This window comes from Platalea leucorodia (genome assembly GCF_965183815.1).
Source record: "Platalea leucorodia genome assembly, chromosome: 21".
Taxonomy (NCBI): Eukaryota; Metazoa; Chordata; class Aves; order Pelecaniformes; family Threskiornithidae; genus Platalea; species Platalea leucorodia.
In genome coordinates, this window is record NC_138843.1 from 577,983 (window position 1) to 594,206 (window position 16,224).

Consider the following 16,224-nt stretch of genomic DNA (forward strand, 5'->3'; position numbering starts at 1 on the left):
GAAATTGCTTGTTTACCAGACTACAGCCCATTTAGTGAAGTCACAGCGATGTGGTCCAGTACATTCTGTTCTCTGTCCTGTGCTAGGGCCCTCACTGTATTTCTGGTGAGAGGCTTTGCCACAGAGCTCATCAGATCATCATCTAGATGTGAATGTACAGAGACGAAATTTCACAGCGTTGTTCCCAAAATAGGGAAACAATCAGTTACCTAGCACTCCTGCCTGTGACTCATTTCCAGAGTATTCTCTGTGATCAGTTGGATCAGAGGGATGAGTGATACTATACAGACACAAGCAAACCAGGCTCAGAAAACAGGGCTGAAAGCTACCTCAGGTCACCCAGCCCATGTCCATGCCAAGACCAACTCTATGCACATCAGAATGGAGGTCTGTTCCATTCTGGTAGTAACCATCTCCAAATGCCACTAAAATGACCAAAGAGAGAGATAGAATCCTGCCTTCTTAGTCATTGAGGGACTTTCCAAAAGAGAAACTAAATGTGATGAAGTGGTGTATTGCCAGCCTGAAAACAGACAGCTCCAAATGCAGCACAGCTCATCTTCATCTTAATCCTGAAGTTTAATTACACCACATTGCTCATTAACTGTCTCCAGACAAACATGTTTGAAAGTAGTCAGCTAGCACAGACTTCTTACTGTTCTCATACAGTTTCTTACACCTCCCTTAACATAAAAAGCCTTTAGCTCACCACATCACAGATAAATTGCTGTTTTAAATACTATTCCATGCAGCACTCTATAACCACCGAGAGCACAAACAGTAGAGAACATAGTGAAACATGCAACAAATTCCTGACGTAGAACTGCAGCAAAACTGAGATTGCCTTGAATCCACCAAGCCTCACATCAATAACCTTTCAGAGTCCCTCTACAGGTACTAGGTAGAGACATGTCTGTCTTCTACACTGTGTTAAAGCACTGTACCATGACTCATCACGACTGCTCCTCCATCCTTTGACTTGTTCTTATAGACTCTGTTAATTCTGCCCTGGACCAGCACACACAAAAGATTACATTGCTTTAGCCTGAAAGGCTGACCTTTTCCCCCTCCCACAAAATTAACTCAAACAGTATTTGAGCACCTGGTTATCTGCACTCTTCTCCCTTGCTGCTCTGAGATAACCTGAAACAGTAAAGATCCTATTAAGTGGTAATTGTTACATGCATTTTCCAGCCCTCAAATGCCAACACAGGCCCATGCAAAAAGGGAGCACAGGTAAATAAATACGGAAAAGGATGTGTGCACCTGGAAGTCTTCAGGGGAGCTGGGAGAGGTGAGGAAAGCTATTTGGGCCTGTGTGGGTTAAAGAGGAAACGTTACAGTTAAGAATTCCTAACCCCTCTCCAGAGACCCCTGGTTTACATTAATTATTCTGTTGCCTTGAGCACTCAGGGCCTCCTATGAGCTTCTGTCTATAAGTACCCAACTCCTCCGCCTACTCACCTCCAAATGAATCCTTCCAATGTGCTTGATCAACCCCTTCAGCACAGCAAGGGAACTGCCCAGTCAAAGCTCTCACATCATACCAAAATGGGAATGGCAACAATTCAGAACTCCTTTCAGCTCACCAGCAGGTCCCAGGGAGGCAGAGGACTTCCCTGCGAGGAAGAGCCTGTTCCACAGTGCCTGGTCTCCTGTGATCCCTACTGCACCTTGCTCCCAACACCAGCTGCAGAGCGAGCAGGACCCAGGAACAGACCACAGCCAGTCTCACCTACATAACCCACTTCTCTTCCAAACAATGGGATGTGGCAGGTGTATTTTTTTGTTCCGAGAAGCTGATCCAACTCAGCCACTGCACTAGAAATCATTTTGGGTCCTGCACAGAGCCACCCAACAAATTGTCCAGGCACCCTGCAGGGCGATGGATGCACCAGAAAGTTCTGCACACCTAGAGGAAAAGGGTCTGGTACCTTGTCTTGTCTCCTGTCACCTTTCCAGCGTGCCCACTGTGCAGGCTGGGCCCACACAATTCACCCCAAAGCCCACAGCTTCCTAGTGACAGCGACAGATAGCTGAAGATGTCACATCACACCACAGAGACCAAAGAGCAACACAGAAATAGGCTTGGGTGGAGTTACGTGGGGCAGCCTTGGCAAGGTGAGGAAAAGAGAGCCAGCTCTGTGACAAGCAGCACTGTGCTTTGGCTCCCACGTCCCTGTTCTAACCCCCAAACCACACTCTTTTCACAAGCAGGAAAATTAATCTAAGCCACTTCTCGCCCTCACTCCCTCACCTGACAATCCCCCATTCACCTGCCCATGGCATGAGCTCCAGGCACAATTCACTGGGACTTACCCCTGGCAAAGTCTTCTGTTCATGCAGTGCTGTCTGGGCTTTGATGGCAGAGTCTCTGGCACAGTATGTGAGGAACGCACAACCTGCAGTGGATAAAGCAAGTGTCAAGTTAGACACAACGATGTCAAGTTAGACACATCGACACAACGTTCCTCTTTGGTAACAGCAGGTGACTGAAGTACAAGAACTACAGATGCTGCCCTATTCCAGCAGACCTCTGATCCAACGTTTCGGCTCAGGTACAGAGGAAGTGCCTAGGACAGCCCTTGTACGAGACCTGCCTTTTATACGGGGGGGAGGGGGAGAGGGCAGAAGGGGAGGCTTGCTAATTAAAGGTGCAAATGTCACGTAATTTGGATGTGTCAAAGACTCTTGGGAAAAAGACAAAGCAGCAACATTAAAGGACTTGCAGGCCCTATCAAAGGTCTGCTGAAGTAATGGAAAAGGGTCCCAGTGAATCAAGTAGGTTTGAAACAGGTGTTGAACAAGGTGAGAAACAACAGGAGAGCAAAACGCAAGCTAACATTGCCCGTGGGAGAAACAGCCCAAACCACAAGGATCAGAGGAGATGCAAGGACCAGTATGGTGATCGATTAAAAAAAAAAAAAAGCCAGGAAAGAGGAAAAGCGTCTAGATTTTAGGCTCATATGAAATCTCCATGATCCAGATTCACAGAATCATGGAAAGCTACAGAAGGAGAGGCCTGGCTTTCTGTGCCATACATACACCCATACAACATGCACAAACACATGCAAATATGCATATGCATGACAAGAAAAATACAGAGAACAGCAAAGCATAATGCATTCTGCAAGGGCTAACTTAAGAAGCAGGATGGAAAGCACACGGAAAAGGCCAGATCCTGACATTCTTAGTCAAGATTTGACTCAACATCTTAGCCTCACACCAGAGCCAAGGGAGGAGGGGAAGAATTGTAGCCCCTCCAGGAAGAAGACGGATCATCTTTGGGTGCTCTAATGCTAAGAATAATCAAATGAAACTAAGCAAAGGAAAAATTTGGCTGGTTATCAAGAAACATTTCCTAGCAGAGAGAGATTTATTAGACTGTGGAGCTCCATCACTTGAGTTGTTTCAGATGAAGATGGGCAAAGCACTGGAGAATAGACTCAAACGCTAGAATACATCTGATCCCCTCACTCACCCCTCTCCTATTCGCAGCAGCTTTTCACATCCTAAGCAAAGTCAGGACATGTCCCTTCAGTTTGTTGCTAAATGTCCACGTCTATATTGTGCTGGGGCTGCAGATGCATTGTTATGGCCCAAATAGAGAGGCCCATTCTTTTGTCCCCACGTTCTTGTGCCTGGCTTGGGGTACTCCAAAGCCGCTTCAGCTCTCCATGGATTCAAACGTGGATGCAGGACAGGGGCTGTCTGGATCTCTCCCCTCCGTCCCAGAGTGACTCCATGGTGCACAACACTTTTAAGCCATGTGGAAGCCAGCTGGTCAGGGCAATCCCAACCCGTAGCAACAAGATTATGCTGTTTTTCCATCCCAACTCCAATAAGCTGCTGCAGCTAAGCAAATCACATTTGTTCTCACAGCTCTTGCTAGGGAAAAAAAAAAACCTCCACAAACAGCACAAAAGTATTAGATATGTCTAACAGGTAATTAAAGCTCCTTATTGCCCAGGTTTTGAACAGAGAATGCTGTACCAAGGCTAGACGTGCGATCACTGGATAATTTAACAAACGCAGCGAGGCAAGGAAGCATGCAGGTAACCTTCACTTCTCATGACAAAGGCAGCTAGCTCTGCTGTGGGATGGAAGCACCCCTTTGCTTTCGCTCTTCTCTCACAGCCTACTGTGATGTCAAGCATCAGGAAAAGCCTCAAAAGCACCAGAGAGCCCAAACCCTATTTCTAACAGATTTGGAGGCCTGGTCACCAAAGTCGCAGATGCAGATGCTTGCCTGATTCCACCTACTGCTCCAGTCTGCTACTTTGCAAGTCACACAACATCCATTCTACAATGATCGGGGTCAGGTTTAGCACACAAAACTCTAAAGTCAGGAGTTAGGAATAAGCAATTTATTCCACTGAGAACTTCAATGCACTGGTACCATGTCCACGTGCAATCAAGACACCATCCTTGCCTCAGGAGAATTAGCCATCAAACCTAAAAAAACTAAGGATAGGAGAGGAGTAAGTCTACCTGAAGCTACCTGCTGAGTTAAGCACTCAAACCTAGTCCCCAAGTCCCAATTCCAGTGCTCAGGAACATCAAAACTGAGGTAACGCACACTGCACCACTGTGCTGGTTTTGGCTGGGATAGAGTTCCTTTAGTAGCTAGTATGGGGCTATGTTTTGGATTTGTGCTGAAAACAGTGTTGATAATAAAGGGATGTTTTAGTTATTGCTAAGCAGTGCTTCCACAGAGTCAAGGCTTTTTCTGCTTCTCACACCACCCCACCAGTGAGTGGGCTGGGGGCGCACAAGAGGTTGGGAGGGGACACAGCTGGGACAGCTGACCCCAACTGCCCAAAGGGATATTCCATACCATATGACATCATCCTTAGCATATAAAGCTGGGGGAAGAAGAAGGAAGAGTGAGACATTTGGAGTCATGGCGTTTGTCTTCCCAAGTAACTGTTACAGGTGATGGAGCCCTGCTTTCCTGGAGATGGCTGAACACTTGCCTGCCAATGGGAAGTAGTGAATGAATTCCTTGTTTTGCTTTGCTTGCGTGCACAGCTTTTGCTTTACTTATTAAACTGTCTTTATCTCAACCCACGAGTTTTCTCACGTTTACTCTTCCGATTCTCTCCCCCATCCCACCGGGGGGAGCGAGCAAGCGAGCAACTGTGTGGTGCTTAGTTGCCGGCTCGGGTTAAACTATGACACAGGCTCAAAAACCTCAGCCCGTGGGAGGAAAAGGATAAAATGACAATTGGACAAAGGTACATCATTTAGTGGGGATAAAGGAGAGACACTCCCCACACGGGGATAGAGAGTTATTTTTCAAGGTACTGTCATCATGCCAGATCAGGGATTTGTAAAACCCAGCAACACTGACATCCACCAGCACCAATCCAAAAAAATGCCACGAATCCCCTCCCAGTCCTTCTCTTTCCTACAGCAAAGGCAGCCCAAAATTCTGTTCATCTTTTAGGTGCTCAGATATCTGTACCAAGAGGTAGCAGCCTCTGGAGACAGAAGCATCCTGCAGCTTTGGAGCCTGAAGATGCCTCACTCAAATCTCCTGCTTCACTCCCAGGGCAATTCTTGCTGCTGCTCTGCTTTTCAAAGATGTGGATATTTGCTCAACAGGAGCCAGCTTATACTCCCTCCCTTCACTCAAGCATGAAACAGCACTTGGGCAGCCTCTAACAACAGGCTGTGTCTGGGATGGACTGGGACAATCAAGCCTATGTGCACAGGACAGCCCTGTCCACTGCTCCGTCCCTGAGCTCTTCCATGTCTCTTAAGCTTTCAGGACATTTAGCTCATTCATTTAATCTCGTTCCTGCTTCCCAAACGGCAGGAATCTGAGAGGCTGTACTGGCTGTAGAAAGGAGGTAGCTCAAGAGGTCAGCTACATCCTTTGGAAGACATTACTGTCCTCCACAGCCAGATGTTTTGGAGATAGGATGCAGGAGTCAATTCTATTGTCTTTGCAAAGTCCTGGTCAGAAACACAGAAAGGGGTTTTGCAGAAACACAACATTCTAAGCCTAATCATGTAAACAAATATTTGGGAAAAAGAATCTTCCTTCCTGAAGAGACATTATCTCTTGCAAACTAACTCTTCAGCTACTCCTTAGGATGCAGCAAGTAAGTGAAGCACCAGGCATTTTCCACAGCCTCCCCTTGTCCCCTGCTTCACCCAGGTGCCTGAAGCTTACAGAAGTACCAGAGGCTCAAGGAAAGTCATGTTTTCCCTGCTAGGAAGGATTTCCATGCTGTTACAGGACCCTGCTTACCATGTCTTTCATAGGTTCTTCAGGCTCTTAAAACTTTGAGCCTGACAGAGTCACCCAGCGATCTGCTCAACAGTGAGGAGATGTCCACAAAGTGGACATCTCACTAGGTGTTCTCACTTCCACATTTCCTGCTTTAGTTAACAGCAAACTCAGGTCAACAGGCTTATACCCCTTTGGGGACTTCTAACACCAACTCAGCTGAGACATGGGACATGGTGTTTAAAAAGTGCTGGCCTTGAAGGTCCCAGGCACCCAGCCAACCAGGTGGTGTTGATGATCCAGTCACAGAACAAGGAAGCGTAACAGCACCCAGAGCACTGTCTATAAAAAGCAAACCATTACAAGTCCTAAATGGGGGAACTTGGACGAGAGCTGCTGCTGGACAGTGAGAGCTGTGACCCCCGGTGGCCAGGGACACCTCCACCATCATCTGCTTCCTCTGAGGACTGAGTGACTCATCTTCTTTTATATGACTTTCAAGTCTAGATTATGATTGTTATATTGATAGAGCAAACCATGTAGTAAAATCTGACCTGATCTGCAGGGGGTCCAGGTGATTAGAAATCATAAGTTAAGTTGTATTATAAATTCTGTATTATTCTACTTGTAGATTGTACAATAGTGGTTCTGCTTGTAGAAATCCTGTGCCATTCTAATCATAAAATTCTGTTAAGAAAATAAAGCTTTAAGTGTAACTATGACAGTGCCGCCATCATTCTGCCAAGGATCCCTAAAAGAACCTGTATGTCCCCTTAGTGTCAGATGACAACACCCTACTACCACTGTCTCCAGGAGGGCTCCCAGCTCCCTCTAAGCAGAACCCAGCCTAGTTCCACTTGCAAGAAACTGCAGAAAAAAAAAAAAAAAGATATTCCATGCCTGATCCTCCCTACAAGTAACACATTGGCTCTGGGATTTACAGTTCTTTCAGATCCTAAACATTACTCCAGACATCAGCAGTCTAAAGCCTTGAGCAAGAAAAGGCTGTCAGTTTGCAGAACAGAGGGGTCTCTAGATTCAGCTTAGCATTAAAAATCACATCAAATACTTCAGCAGGGGAAGCATGGAATCAGTGGGGAGCTTATCTACAAGCCTGCAGAAGCTGAGTCAAAACTCGGCTGCCAGTGAAGCAAGTTAGGCTGAGGCTGTTATTGCCTCCTCTTGTCCTTTGGAAAAGCCATCCATCTGTCCACACACTGTACGCTTCGCCACACGTCCTGCGAGAGGGCTGATCCTGTCCCTGCCGTTCCCCTGCAGTTCAGTTTAGTATCTCACACTCCAGAATCTCTCCACTTCCCCTACTACGGGCACTGCTAGGAAACCCATCCAGGAGAGCATAGTTGACACTCACGAAGGAACTGCCTTCTGCCCAATCCTGGAACACAAGACCAAAAATTTCCACTTGATTCTCCCTGCTCGGTCTCCTCTGACCCATTCCAAAAGCCTGTTCAAATGCCTCCCTGCCCTTCCCATGAAAATATTAGCTTTAAGACAAACACTGCCATTAACATGCAAATGTATCTGTGATTAATATAAATAGAAAAACTGCCTCATGAATAATACTAGGAGGCTGGAACAGTATCAACTACCAGTAGTCAGGTTGCTGAGACATGAATAGTCAGGCACTAACAAAACCATTTCATAACAGTGCTCATGTTTCTAGCAGGCTTGTAAGATCCTCCTCTGCCTCCAGTGAATTCATCAGTTCTCAGCGCCCGTACAGGGCAGTCCTCTTGGGCTCTTGGACTCTGCAGCCCAATGCACACGTTCCTGCCCCTGGCAGGCCTTTTCCACCCTTCCTTCCTCCCTGGGGGCAGAGGCAGCTGCTCAGCTCCGTGTCAAGCTGCAAGGGATTGCAAGAGGAGCTGCTGGGCTTTACCCGCAGTGCTGGCTTCTCACACAACTGCTTCTCCCCATTTAGGGAAAGAAAGGGAAAAAGCAGATGGAAGCCGCATGTGAGCTGTCAACTGGATCTCTCTGCAGATAAGGGAACATGGGGAGAGAAAACTGAATCTGCTGTTACAACTGCCCCAGAAAGATTATGGCTTCTGTATGGCGCAGGAATGAGTGCATAGTTATACAGATTTGCCAATGCCTTCCCCTGATCAGGGGTGGTAAAGCCCTGACCAGCTCCTGTGACAGTGCACCAGGCCGCTGCTGCTTCTGGGTCAGGTCTGGCATCCTCCAGGCCTGCTGATGCTAACGGGAGCAGTAGCTCCTCACCAGGTTAGCCTTCTTGCATGCAGCATAAGCCAATGCAGCCAGATCTGATAAGATGGGAGGGGAAGGCTGGGGTCAGGGTTGGCTGGACTGTGGGTCTAATTTCTTCGCTGCATGCTAAACCCCCCCCACATCCTTGTGGAGGAACGACTTCTTTGGAGAGGTATATTGCATATTCCCAAACCAGTTTGTGCGTCTACATGTAAACCCATGCCATCAGGAAAGGAATCCCAACCTTTCACTTTGTACAAAACAGGGCGGGGGGAGGGGAGGGAGCAGAGGAAACTGAGTATGTCTGGAAATGACTGTACAATAGCCACCAAAAGAACCTACACATCTCAACGGCCTTTTCTGGACAGAACAGAGCACAAACAACCCTTGACCAATACCTGCATCTGCTCAAAAATGTCAAAATCAAAGGGATATATTTATTTTGCTGCAGGAATCCTGCATTTAGCAGCAAGTTCATGTCACACAGATCTGGCTAATACCAGCGCTGCTCCCTCTAATTTCCATATCCAAGTGGCAGATCCCTAGAATCTGTCTCCTGCCTGGAACCTGACCTCAGACCACACAGTCTATATTTAATAAGTCAACTGAAATGAAATTTGCAATTGCCTCTTGCCTCGGGGCCTTTCTCCTCCTCACTGGGTTTGAAACCTGGCAGCTCACTGTCAGACGGCAGCAGGTCTGGACTCAGTCCCTTGCACACATAGACACACAAGCACATGGCATTTTGGTTCTGAAGTCCCAATCAGACATACTTCTTCAGCTAAATTCAAGCCAGCCCAGCTCCCACAGGCTTCAACGAGGAAGTGTTTTCCTTTTGTGTTGGGGTTAGATTTGGCCTTTTGTTTGAAAATAAACTTATTTTTCTGTTGTCCCTTTCCCTCTCTGTTCAGTCTAGAACAGTTCGAGTTGCCACGGCACTCGCAGTTTTTCTTACCTTTCCTCCTAAATCTGAAACCAGAGGCATCAGGACTGAATGTAACTCATACTCCCTCCAGCGTGCACCAACACATGACCCCATCGTGAATTATTTTAGGGCACAGAAGCCCAGACTGATCACTGACAGCTTTCAAGGTACTTACTGTAGGTTCCTTGCAGGCTTGCTCTACATGTACCAGGGAGTGGTGCTGCGATCACTCTCTCAGATCTCACAGCAAACCGGCTCCGTGAATTCCCATTCATGGCTGGAGCTGTGGTGATCACAAGATCCCAAACACCTGCTGAGGGTGGGCTAGAACTGCTCCATAGAACGGAGCTGACATCCTGAACGCGACAGCTTTTCAAAATACAGCTTTCAAATACAACAAAAGTGCAGCTAAACAAGCCTCCTCAAACTTTTTAGCATCCACTAAAGGTCTTTCAGCGAAGAAAGACCCCTCATCTATCCCAATCTATCATCAAGAAGGCCCCTCATCCACCCCAAACGCCACTGGCAACAGCAGATTTGCGGCCGATATTCTTTGTTACGCGGATTTTAAAACTGTAGCGCCGTATTCCTGCCTGGGAGGAGGTCTGAGACCGCAGGGAGGATGGCTGGCCGCTCACCGAGGACTCCCGTTTCAGCCCTAGCTGCCGCGACCCGCAGCAGCCTCAGTCTGCCCCACTCTGCACATTGGCGCCTTTGTCACAGCACCCCACGCACCGGCGCGACCGGCGCCAGGCCCCGGGCTACCGGCGGGGTGCCGGGACCGGGGCAGGAGGGCTCCGCGGGGCTCCGGCGCGGGGACGCCGAACCCTACCCGGGCCACGATGCCGACCCCCGCCCGTCGGCACCAGGGGATGCAGACCCTTTCCCGGGCAGCGGATCAGGGGGCGCAAGCCCCCGCCGGAGGGGGCAGAGGCAGCACGTCGCGGTGGGTCACGCGTGGACCGACCCGACGGCGGGCGGGGGATGGTGGGACCCGCCGCCCTTTGTGCGCGCCCCGGGGAGCGGGCCGTGCCGTGCGGTGCGGGGCTAGGCTCACCCTTGTGCATGCCGGTGTAGCGGTCCTTGAGCACGGTGAGCTCGTAGATCTTGCCGAACTGCTCGAAGAGCGGCTTGAGGTCCTTCTCCTCCAGGTTGCGCGGGATCTGCCCCACGAAGAGCTTGATGGCATCCAGGTCCTTCATGCTGTCGGGCTGCGCGGGGGGCTCCGCGCCGCCGCTGCTGCTCATGGGGGAGGCTCGGCGCGGCGGGCGCGGCGGCTGCGGCGCTGGCGGGAGCGGCGGCGGCTGCCTCCTCGCCTCGCCCTCGGTGAGTCTGGCCATGCCCCGCGCCCGGCGCGGCTGCGGGCGGGCGGACGGGGGAGGCAGCGCGGCTGCGAACGTCCCCGCCGCCAGCGCCGCCGCCGCGGCGCCACAAAGAGCCGCTCCGCAGCGCCCCCTGCGGGCGGCTGCGCGGGGCCAAGGCGGGGCGCGGGAGCCCGGGGAGGGGCGGGGTGCCCCAAGAGAGGGGCGCGGGGGGACACGGGAGGGACCCCCGAGAGAGGGCCCCCTTGGCGAGGAGAGCCACGAGAGCGCTTGCAGCCACGGACGAGGAAGCAAGGCAGCTTTGACTGCATCCTGAGGGCCGAAAAGGAGACACAAGGCCTGTCTTTCTCAGGCAAGAGAAGAGGCATATTTTTAGGGCCTACGTTCCCGAAACTCTGAGGCCCTGGGAGCAAGGGGGAGAGCTCTAAGCACCCACGAATAGGCCCCGTGTAGCCAACAGGGGTGGGAGGTATTATTTGTAGGACCTAGTACTTATATCAGAAGGACAAATTGTCATCAGCTGTCAGGAGATTAACCATTAGAGCTTCTGAAATAAGAGCTTGCTCTTGTACTGCTAACAAAAGACAAGGCAGAGTGCCCTTCCACATCCGTATCAGAAATCAGTGTTTGGCCCCTTTTTCTCAGTGCCTCAGCACCAGGGTCTGGATGAAAAGAAATTATTTAAAGCAGAAAATTTTCTAACAAACACAGCCCTCCCCCAAAGTGAAGAAATCGCAACAGGGCAGTGAGCACAGCCACACTGGTCCTGGAAGGGGCTTAGCTGCAATGGGAAGCGATACGTGGCCCTGGGTCTACAACCCTGGCCAGGTCTCTCTGCCCTAGGCCCTTGAGGGCAAAGCCCCCTTTCTTTTGAGCAGCTCAACTCCCTCCTAACAGGCGTTTCCAGCTAGGTCCCATTCAGACTGTGCCAGGTGGTCAGAAGCTGGTCGCATGTCCACGTTGAAGCAGCCATTATTGCTACCAGAGTCAGATCTGACTCCTCATGCGAGGATACGGATTGCTCTCCCACCAGGTTCTCCAGTTCCGACAGATGACGTGAGGCAGCAGGGGATGTCAGTGCTCCGAGCAGCACAGTCCAGGTGGCCCAGGCTCTCTCATCTCTCTGCTCCCCTGTGTTACACCAGGGTGATGCTGAGGCGCAGCACAACCAAAGTTCGTGCTCCACAAGGAGCATCTGCCCTCAGCAGCGCAGCTGCAGGGACACAGCCCAACCCAGCTCTGCCGCCCACGGCCCTGCATATCCCACAGGGCATTTCCTCTGCAGCATGCACAGCTCTTGTCGTCACGCCATACATTTTAGCCTGTCATCCTGCCCCAGTGTCCCTGAAGATGAATGAACTTCTGCGCCCCCGTGCTGGGAGGAGGGAGGGGGTGTGTTTGCTGGATTGTTTGCAGAGAGAGCTTTGGCAGAGCCAGGTGTTCAGCTCTGCTGAGCGTGCCAGGCCTGAGGCTTTACAAAGGACTGCGGTGCAGGCACAACCCAGCCTCTCTTCCCCTTGCTTAGTCTCTCCGCTAGGAGCTTTCTGCCATCTCCCACTGCTCTTGCCCTGGATCCTGCAGACAGAGGGAGGCAGCGAGTGGAGGAGGGGATCCTGCTATCCAACACACATACCCAGTGCAACAACAGCTCCCACACAGCAGCTCAATTCAGCGGACTGCCCTCTCGCCTGCTCCCCAAGTCCCCTTCTCCTTCCTGCCCTCTCCCCACAGTGCCCCACATACTAGCTCACACAGCTCACCTCCCAGAGCACTGGCTCAAATACTACTCAGATCTGTTATACTTGATTTTACCTAGAAAGGTAAAGGGCTGACTCCAGGCCCCTACAACAGGGGATACTTTCAGCAGGTTTCAATGCTGATATCTGTGCAGGAAAGGTTAGGAAAAAGGGGGTGGGTTATCAGGGGAAGAAGAGGGGTCCTAATCCTAGGAAGCAGAGCGATGAACAGAGAGTACTGTTCACTGTTCATGTATGAGCACCCACCTGGCTCCCAGGCTAAAGTCATGGCAAGAATGACAGATGTCCCTGCAGAACCAGGGGCACATGCTGCCCCTCAGTAGGAAAGCACTGTGGATTCATTCCTCTTCTCTCTTGTGCTCAGCAGAGGATCTCAGCCATTCTCCAAACTACAGTTGTGTACCCTTCTTTCTCCAGCCCTGGCTATTGTCCCCCCCTGTATGTGGAGCTGCCAGAACACTTTTTCAGGGCCAGCAGGTGCAAGAGCCTGGAATTTCCATCCAGGCTTTTCACTGAAATGGACGCATAAAGAGCCTCAGCTTTTAGGAGTGGTACCACTCCTGAAATTCACCCTAAAAAAAAATCCAGAAATCCCCACACTGGTCAAACTTTCTGTTTACATCTCTTGCAGACACTGCCAGGGTTCTGCCATCTATTCGGAAGCCATAGATGCATCAGCTAGGAAGCCTATGACAACTCAAGCTGTTCTCATTTTTAACAGCTGCAAACAGATAAGGCAATCTTAAAAACAAGAGACCTTTATGACAACAGCAGCAAACCTCACCTTGGATGAATCATGGCTAAGCAAGTAATGTTTTCAATCACCATTCCATGCCTAGCCTGCTTTTTCTCGTCAGCTGCTGCAGCACAAGCTGCTCTAGGCTTATGTTACAGCTTGCAGGACCCAGTGCCTCAGGTAGAAAATGTCTATTTAGAAGGAAAGATATATCCAGTATCTTTTGGAGTCCATGAATGGATATATTATAATCACTCTGACTGCAGCAGAGAAAAACAGACATGAAAATACTGCTGGTAAATGAAAAATAGAACAGCTGTCAATCAGCACCTGGAAAGAGTTTACAGAGCCAGACAGAGAATTATATACCACAGTAACAGGATTAAGGGGTAGATAAAAGATAGTCATAGCACCAAGAGAGAGTGAAAAGGGGAAATGATAGGTCACCTTTGCAGATGAAGAAGAAACATGTTGCATCTGTCACTGAGGAGGCTGCAAGGGAGAGCTAGAAGGGGCACAGCAGAGCTCAGATGCATGATTCCCAGAGGATGAAGGAACAGATTCTGACCAAACCTGAGACACTGCTTCAAAAAAAGAACTGTTAAAAGAAAACCACGTTGTGTGCCCAAGCGGTTTCTCTTCTGCAGAGAGATATTTGCTAGTGAAAAAACCCAAGGTGTTTTCTTTCAATACATCTATACTTTCCTGGCTTCTTGTGGCATATGAGTGTTTGGATTTAGACAGGGGCAGCTTAAGATAAAAGGTGAAGAGGTCCAGTCCAGTGGCCCAAATTTAAGAAGGGCTCAAACAAAGGATGCAGGAATAGCAAGATACACTTTGCATTAGGAGTGCCTACCCTTTCCTTCCAGCTCCTAAAGACACTGAGGAATGGAGAAAATACAAGCTGGAGCTCTGAATTTCCACATCACCTAGGAGACAGCACTTGAGGCAGGAAATCCTCACAACGGCCCAGAAAAGGGGGGGCGGGGGGGGGGGGAATCTTTCAAGGATCCTTCAAAACAATCTGCCTTTGCTTACCTATTTGCTCCCCGGGCAGAAGAGCCAAAGGACTAGTTAAGACAGTCATGGCAGAAAATACCCAAGCAACAATATAGTATCTCAAGAAGATGAAAGTTCATTTCTGTAATGTGATTCTTTCTGGTCTGGAGCAAAACGTTCTGCAGAGAAAACTGCTCCAAAACAATCAGATTAGCAGTTTAAGGGAAAAACACCCTGTGTAAAAAGAGTATAACTTGCTACAAGCTTTCATCCTCTTTTGTTTACCAAGACCTTTCATTGGATATCTGTTATCCCACCCAATTTAAGACTAGGGTTTTTTAATATTTAGGGTTTTTTAATATTTGAATGTTGCAACAAACCAGAAATTAACTAAGTTTTAAGGCTTGTAGATTTTATGACCGGAAGTTGTCTATAACAGCGGGTAGATTGGAAATGAACATCAAAGATTCCAGATATCTTTCCGATCAAGAGCAGCTGTTCTTTCAGGATTAAAAAAAAAAAAAAAAAAAAAAAAAAAGGCCTTGTTGCCTGTTACACAAAAAGTTTGGGCTGTTTGCAAATTTCCTTCCAACACTTGAAAGAAAGCTAGTCAGAAAACAATGGAATGTGGCCCTCCTTTCCCAATTAAGGGGAGGCCACTCATCAGCTCTAGAACTGTTTTTTTCAAAGATATTAAGATTTTAAAAACAGCTTTTAATCAAAGATATTAAGCTCTGCTGATTTGATCTGGCTTCTCCCTCTGCCCCCCAAACACTCCTGAAACATACATCATGCACAGAGATAGTTGTTCCTGTCACATGCTTTAGTCTGGGTACCCCAGGGCTGGGACAAAATAAAAGGACTCAGCATCCCTAGCATCTTGGGTTCATACGTACACCATCTGCTTCTCTTTCATCTCTTTCTTTTTTGTAAGTTTATCTTCCCATTACCTTTAGTCTCTGGACACTGTATTAAGACATTACGTTATAAATATTCCACAGGGAATAAGCTTACAGCATGAGCAACCTGCCTTCAGGACAGTCTAGTATCCTCGTGCTCTCTCTCTCTCTTGAGAGAAAAAAATGTGACGAATAGAGAATAGCTGAACACAGGATAAGAGGAGAATGCCTCATTCATCAAGTCTACCCATCTCCACCCCTGGTCCAAGCAGCTACAGCACTGAGCCCTTCAAAATTTCTTTAAGAGACAGTTTTATGAAGAATTTTTTTTTTTTTCTCCTGCTACCCTAGTGAAAGGTTAATCCAGCAGTTGTTACAAATTCAGCATTTAGGAAAGCCTAGTTTCAATTCACTGCTCCACCCCACATCTTCCACACAACCCTGAGCTATTACAGCCCCAGCACCTCTATAGAACAAGGGCCTTAGTACCTCCTACTTCACCACGGTGTTGCAAGTGTCAGATATATTTAAGAGCATGAAGCATTCAGATACTATGGAAACCAGGGCAAGAGAAAAACCAAAAATAGACAGAAGACACAAGCTGTTGAAAAGTCTGGAAAAGTCTTGCTGAGGAAGGCTGTGCTTGCTGCAGCTGATCCCAGAGTGGGATCCATTTAGAGCTCAAGTATAAAATATCCTCTCTCCACTCTTTCCATAGCTTGTCATTTTCCCCGCTGCCACAGGGAAAGAAATATTCTTTTTCCTCCTTAGACCTTTAATTTCCCCTCTACTTAATAGGCCTCCTAATTACCAGTTCCTTTGAATGATTCATATTCTAGCTTGCCCTTCCCATAACCTGGAGTAGACCGCTGTCTGACTGCTTCTGTATAGCAGGATTATTGGGAACAGATCATGAGAATAAACACTACGGAGCACTCTCCTTCTGAAAGGGAAATCCAACAGCAACCTACCAAGAAGGGTGCCTGAAACAAAGAGTTGAGGTGCCAGCCTGTGAAACACTATGCTTCTCCTTTTTATAATGCAAACACATTTATTGTGCATATTCACCCTCTGTAGACAAACCAGTTGCTGAAGTATAATCCCTTTCTTCACTCA

The 16,224-nt window shown here is 48.7% G+C and overlaps 1 protein-coding gene across 1 annotated transcript in view; it reads right to left on the reverse strand.

Moving 5' to 3' along the window:
* CELF5 (CUGBP Elav-like family member 5) overlaps positions 1–10,735 on the reverse strand; it is a gene marked incomplete at its 5' end in the record, with an annotated part of 42,386 nt that extends 31,651 nt beyond the window's left edge. Inside the window, 2 exons of the mRNA XM_082331455.1 lie at positions 2,320–2,402; positions 10,453–10,735. Of these exons, the coding sequence (XP_082187581.1) occupies positions 2,320–2,402; positions 10,453–10,735 (366 nt within the window). The remainder of the gene's footprint in view (positions 1–2,319; positions 2,403–10,452) is intronic.
* Between the last annotated feature and the right edge of the window lie 5,489 nt (positions 10,736–16,224).